This window comes from Brachyhypopomus gauderio, chromosome 12, assembly GCF_052324685.1.
Source record: "Brachyhypopomus gauderio isolate BG-103 chromosome 12, BGAUD_0.2, whole genome shotgun sequence".
Classification (NCBI taxonomy): Eukaryota; Metazoa; Chordata; class Actinopteri; order Gymnotiformes; family Hypopomidae; genus Brachyhypopomus; species Brachyhypopomus gauderio.
The window spans coordinates 8,906,414-8,913,244 of record NC_135222.1 but is presented as its reverse complement, the minus strand read 5'-3'; the positions used below and the strand labels follow the sequence as shown (position 1 = coordinate 8,913,244).

The following is a 6,831-nucleotide window of genomic DNA, read 5'->3' as shown; positions in this document are numbered from 1 at the left end:
AACCTACAATACACTTGGTGAAAGGACATGGAAAAATATTTTAATAGTTGTTTAAGTTAATTGTTATTATTATTATTATTTAAACATTATCGGTCTTGATTTGTTTCTTTTTTTATTATTAACCTAGGTGTAATCCAAGTGTGATGTTTGCCCTACAGTTGATTATGGTTTTGTAGCTAATAGGAAAAAGGCTGAGGTAAGAAAAACAGGAGGGGGGCCATGACCTCTACCTTTTACCCAGGCAGAGGAGCTGGCACTTTCACAAAACAGTGGAAGGCCCATCACTCATGGAATCACTGGAGGGACCTCATCTGAGCCATCAACCCCCCAGGTAGGGCTGCCACAAATGATTATTTTTATAGTCGACTAATCACCGATTAATTGTTATGATTAGTCGACTAATCGGATCAAATGTTAATTGGATATAAAACATACAGCTTATCGCACTAGAATGCAGCTGCTATTATATAACCATCATTAGATTTCAGCTATATGTTAACTAAAAATAAAAACAATTTATATCATAGTTCATTAAACCTTTAATGAAATATGCAGCTTGTTGCTTAAACACAAATATAAATACATTAATAAAGAAATTCTTTTCTTTCTTTCATTTGTCTCTGGCATCAAACTTAACTACATTTAAATCAAATTAGGTAGGTACCTGAAACTAAGGAATTATTCACAAAAATAAAGTTTTGGTCTCACTGACGTTACAGAAAACACATGAATGCGTGCTAAGGCTAATGAAACAAATCGCCATCGCTAATGTTAACTTTTACAGCTACCATGATGAGCAAGTACTAAGTTAATGCTCTCTTTACACTCATTTTAGCAGCTAACTAAAATTGAGACATTGTCATAATCAGTCACAACCTTTTCAGGAGCTTGTACATTGTGGTTGTACTGCCGTGGAATCTGCCTTGCAGATATTGCATTGCACGTGTTTCTCTTTCATTTTCTTAAAGTGATCCCACACTTTTGAGATCCGTAGCCGGGTAGCCATGATACCAGAGCCTGTCTGTATAACGTCCTGGGATGTCGTCCACTGCCTACCACGGTTTCCACTACTGCGCATGTGCGTCAAGGACAGAAAGGCAGACGCAGCAGTGGAGCAGTTTGGAGAGAAAAAAGTAAAAAAACAAAACAAAACTGACGCATCGACTAATCGACTATTAAATTAGTCGTCGACTATTTTAATAGTCGACATAATCGTGACTAGTCGACTAATTGTGGCAGCCCTACCCCCAGGACACACCTCATTATGTTAAAGGCATGTTCATTAAATTTATTAGATCATAGTTCATAAACTGTGAACTGCATTGATATTCTTAACATGTTTAATGCCTTTTCCCCAGTAATCGGTGGTGTGGTGCAACTAAATTAGTCTCCTCCTGCAGTTGTAAGTTATCTTAAGGTTTCCAAATCTTATTTGATGTGATTAATGTGTTTAACAAAAAATCTAAATTCCTGTTGCAGGATGATGAAACAATCTCTGCTGCCTCAGAATGGGAGGATCCTGGGAGGCCTATGGAGGTACAGTATATGTTGAATATGTTGATCATAGGATTTCATTTGATTAAACATGGTAATGTGTGTGACTGTCCTAGAACAGAATGCGACTGGTGCTCAGGAATCTGATGCGGAACCATCCACCTTCAAAGCTCAGCTTGGAGCAGTAAGAATGCTTATGTCTCAACAAATATCAAAACTATTCAGAACACAAAGCTATTTATTTGAGCATAACATTTTTGTCTTTCTTTCAAGATGGCTATTCGAGATTTATACAAGGTTCACCTAAAAAACTAATTGAGAAGTGTGATCTTCAAAAGGAACACACAAAACTGCAAATAAAACAGACAAGACTGGAAATAGAGTTGCTGGAATATAAATTAAAGGTGGGAGTAGTTGCTATGAGTATATATCTGTTTTTAACAATAATAAGGACAAAAATTCACTTGTTGGCATTTTTTTTCCTTCAGGAAATAAAGAAATCATAAACACAATTTAAATTGTCCTCGGTTTATATTGTAAAGAGCAGATGGGGAAGGAAACTGGGGGTGAGGAGAGGGCTGGGAAATCAATCAGCGAAATAGTGATTACAGATTGCATTTCTGACAATTTGACCATTTCTGTGTTGGGGTAAATCTACATGAGGTTCCTCCTCATCATTTATAATATCACATGCCCTCTCTGGGGTGACCCTCAGCCCCCGCAGGCACTTAAACCTGGCCTTGAGGATCCCCATTGTCATTTCAACCCTTGCTCTTGTTCTGCAGAGGGCCAGGTTGAGGGTCAGGGTATGGCGTCATCAGATATGGCAGGCAGGGATACCCTCTGTCTGCAAGGAGGATGCAGTCATATTGTCCTGTAAGCACACAGAGGGTGCAGTGGTTTAAAACTGAAACAATGTAACAATACACTAAATGTGAACCACACCCATAGCTAAAGTGCCACAAGCTTACCCTGATCAAATTTACTGTAGAGTGCAGACTCTCGAAAAATCCTTGCATCATGCACAGAGCCTGGCCATTTGGCTTCAACATTAGTAATATGTTGGTAGCATCACATATGATTTTAATGGAGGAGAAAATTAGTTTATGTAATGTATTCAATATTAGTCCTTAATTATTATTTTTTAAGTAGTAAATGTATTATCAGTACCTGTATATTAATGCCGTGGAAGGATTTTCTGTTTACATAATCCCCTTCATTTTTGGCAGGTGCTTTAATTGGAATGTGGGTTCCATCTATGCATCCAATGACTCATGGGAATTCTAATATATTGAATTTTGCAGAGCTATTTATCTTTCACTTCCCATTTGTGTGAATTTTGTAATCTTTGTTAATAAAGACAAACCTGCAATTCTGTAGAATTTCTCTTTAATGTTCAGTCTTATGCCCAGGGAACACCACAAAACTGTGCAACAACCGTTTTAAAGCTAGGCATACTTTGCGGACTGACCGACATACAGTTGCCTTGCCTGTGTGTTCAGAGTCTCCTACATTGTACAAAAAAGACCCATTGACAAAGAAACGGAGAGGAATGCATAAAGTCTGCAAAGATGTGAGGGCTGATCCATGATGTGTGATATTTGAAATGTGTGGCTTTAAAATATTGTTTAGGTATAAAATTGACTGAGAGGAAAACCGGTAATGTTAGAGAAGAAACTCATCGGGAAATGAAAGCACGTCTAATCTGGGTATAATTACTCCTTCACAACGAAGAGCTCTGCGAATAATTTGCACTTCAATATCGACTGGATCGTGGAGAAAAGGACACGCCATGCTTGCATGAGAAAAGTGAGCGTAACCCTTAGTTTGGATTAAGTTAACCTGCCAGCGAGCAGGTTAGCTTCAGAGCATAAGTTGCTATAGTAACTGACTCGGGTTCTCTCTAAGCTCGGGTTCCGGAACGGAAAACCTAGAGTTTCCATGAATTCTGAGTTAACTTGCCCGGTTTTCTTGCTCAACCCGCTTCTTGGAATACCCCCCCAGGGGAAGTAACTGGCTGGATGGCAAACGCCGCAAAGAAAAAAAAAACTCTTCCCAAAAACCAAAACCAAATGGATAGGAAAAAATGATAGTGGGAGGAAAACTTGAGAGAGGCCAGGGAGCGGCGCAGGAGGCAAGTACTCGAACAGACAGAATAACAAAAACAATAACCTCAAACAAGGATAAGGCAGGGTGGCGAAACACCTTGTTGTGACAACAGAGAGAGAAGGGCTGGAGATTGGCAACAAAGAAGGCAGATAACTCAGCGGTGAGACACTGCGCCTGTCTGCCTAATAAGCCCAGGACACAGGTCCAGGCCATCACCGCTGATTGGCCTGAGGTCTGGCTCGTGGGCTCCTCCTAGTGGCGACAGAAGGACCCGCCCTGAAGCCAGCCCTGACTCAGGTTCTCTCTAAGCTCGGGTTCTGGAACGGAAAACCTAGAGTTTCTGTGAGGATGAGGCAGGGTGGATTAATCACCTGTGATTATTAATAACTGTTGCCTTTCTTACAACTGATAATGAGAGAATTGGAAGAACTTAAAATGTCATAGTACAAGATCTCTTTTTGTCTGTCCTTTCTATGTGACCACATCAGTGTAACAATAACAGTAACAATTACCATCCATAGTTACAACTAAGTTACCAGTAATGGTACATGGAGAAACAATCACTGTCTGCTCATACATTGACTGTTCTATTATGTGTGTGTGTTCCAGAGGTGTTGAACTACTTCAAGAACTCATTAACCAAATATGAGAAACTGGTGATCATCGGATTCTCTGAGATCTGGTACTTGGGCCTGAATGCCCATAAAATCAAGGCATCCCACAGAAAGTCCCATAACTTTGGATACGATGATGAGAGGGGCACCTATGTCAAGGTATTTCATAGTCTATGTGTTGATTCATGTCTGATGAACAGTTGCATAGCCAGATCGTCATTTCACCAAATCATTTAAGGATCATTAGACATGAAATCTTCTTGGGTGATATGTTTACAGGTTCTTCGCGATCATATTGCATATCGCTATGAGATTCTGTAAATCATTGGAGAAGCATTTGGAAAGGTTTTCAAGTGCTTAGATCACAAAACCAACGAGATGGTGGTTGTGAAAATGCTTAGCCGCAGATTGAGGTTATACAACATTTTGGTCTACATATAAACAGACATCTTATTCTGTTTTTAACACCTCATGCCATGACTAATCTTCAAATGCTGGAGTAATTCATGAAGCCTAATTTATTTCATAAACTGAGACTGAACTAGAAATACATTCATTGACTTTCTTTTTTGTCATTTTGCCTGTTTTCAGTTTAGAACTATATTCAAATGAGGAGCTGAAGATCCTGGATGATTTGAGGAGGGAGGATCCCAATGACTCCTACAATGTCATTCATATGAAGGATTATTTTGGATTCCGGAACCACCTCTGCATCAGTTTTGAGCTCCTGGGGTGAGTGAGCACATTTGTGTGTACATATTTGTGCATTATGGAATGGACGTATAGGTGCGTTCGTAAATTGGGACTCCTGGGAGGAGGAGAGCTTAATTTTCCTCCTGATCTTCATTGGAGAGTGGGTTAGCAGCACAGCGCTGCGTGCATTGAACCTCACCTCAGTTTTGCCCTCTTACTTGATATGCGCTTCTGTCTGTGCTCAGGCCAAACCTCTATGATGTCATCAAGAATAAGTCTGAGGGTTTAAGCGAGGCTGAGGTGCGCCACTATGCCCGAGAGCTGCTCAAGTGTCTGCAGATGCTAAAGCAGAAGAAGATAATCCACAATGACATTAAGCCTGTGAGTATGAATGCAGTCTTGTGATTGCACCTCATGGGCCTTGAAGAGTAAATCAAGTAGCCAGGGCTACACACTGGGTCTAATCAGCTGTACAAGAAGCACCAAATCTCACAAAGCAGTTGGTTATTTGAGAGACTTACTTGTTGTTTTTGTCTGCCAAGGAAAATATCCTGTTGTCACAGGAAGGAAAAGGCAGGATCAAGGTCATTGATTTTGGACTCAGCAGCTATGAGCGTGAGAGAGGTATGTAAAATTAACCACACACGCTCCTGTGTGATTGAGTCTTTGTGTGTGTCTAATAAAATATGTAGTAGACTCCTTCAACTTCATTATTCTCTCTCCCATCTTCCTCTGTAGCTGAACATTTCCTTTTTGTGCACCAGAGATGTTCCTAGGTCAGTTTTATAAAAGCTTCTTTGATATGTGGAGTCTGGGTTGGACCCTAGCTGAGCTGTTCACAGATGTGCAACTGTTCACTGGAAACAGTGTGGCTGACATTTTCCTGCATAGAGGAGGTAAAAGCACACCATTATTTTAGATGTGCAGTTTAAATTCTAAATAAGAACTTGAATCTTGCAGTGCTGATAGATATTTTATTCATTTATTTTCAGGTTCTTGGAATGTAACCATCCAATGTTCTCCAGTCTGGATCCAAAGCAAAACGGTTCTTTGGTGAGAACTCTCTTTAAGAAGCAACATTTTCAATGTCTCTGTCTTTTTTAAGTAAGTGGTTCTGAAAATGTTTTTGTATGTTGGAAGACTCTTCAGGAAAGCCAAAGCACATAATAAATAGAGAAGGCAGAGTCAGGCGCCCTGGTTCTGTAAGTCTGGCCAGTGTCCTGAAGATCAAAAGCCACATGTTCCTGGACTTCATCAGGCGCTGCCTCACGTATGTAATCTCTGATCAGTTTGCCACAGCCTGAACATTACAATTCTTGTTTTCTGCGAAAGGTCTATCAAAGCCAATGGTGGATGTGTGCTTTTCATTATCCACTGCCCCCTGTAGGTGGGATCCCACTGAGCGTCTTACCCCAGAGGAGGCTTTGAAACACGAGTGGATACAACAGTGTGTTGGCTGTGAGGAAGGTGCCTGAAAACAACGGCACAAACGTGCTGAAGTTGCCCACTGCCAAGGTGCCAACAAAATCACGATAGACATGTTAATCTTTTACATTTCTACATTGAAATTTGACATATAAGCTTTTTACTTTTCTAAACAGGCTGTAGTAAGTTAAACATGTTTACTCTGGGTTGCAGCACAGAAACCATTGTATTAATTAGTGTTTTTCTTAAATATTAGGAGACACGTCATGCAAGAAGCCCTGTGGCCAGGGGAAGCTGGGGCCTGTAAAGCTTCCCCGGTCAAAAGCAGTACTGGCAATGCAGCAAGAATGGGACCGTGTCAGGGAAACCGGGAACAAAATCAGGAGAATGTCCCACAGACATATCCAGAAGAGGGCAGATTTAGGATCAGCTCCACACCATCCATAAGTTTGACACTCTGGGGCTATGAGGTCAACAGTTTACACTTTACTGTATT

The 6,831-nt window shown here is 40.5% G+C and overlaps 1 protein-coding gene across 1 annotated transcript; it reads left to right on the top strand.

Annotated features, from left to right (window-relative positions):
* Nucleotides 1–3,580: 3,580 nt before the first annotated feature.
* On the top strand, nt 3,581–6,421 carry LOC143528444 (dual specificity tyrosine-phosphorylation-regulated kinase 4-like). The gene is given in 10 exon segments (XM_077024145.1): nt 3,581–3,632; nt 4,213–4,376; nt 4,497–4,646; nt 4,831–4,949; nt 5,156–5,291; nt 5,453–5,562; nt 5,649–5,776; nt 5,871–5,963; nt 6,051–6,180; nt 6,298–6,421. Coding segments are annotated over 10 exon segments (1,170 nt in total). The 3' UTR covers nt 6,386–6,421.
* The last annotated feature ends 410 nt before the right edge of the window (nt 6,422–6,831 follow it).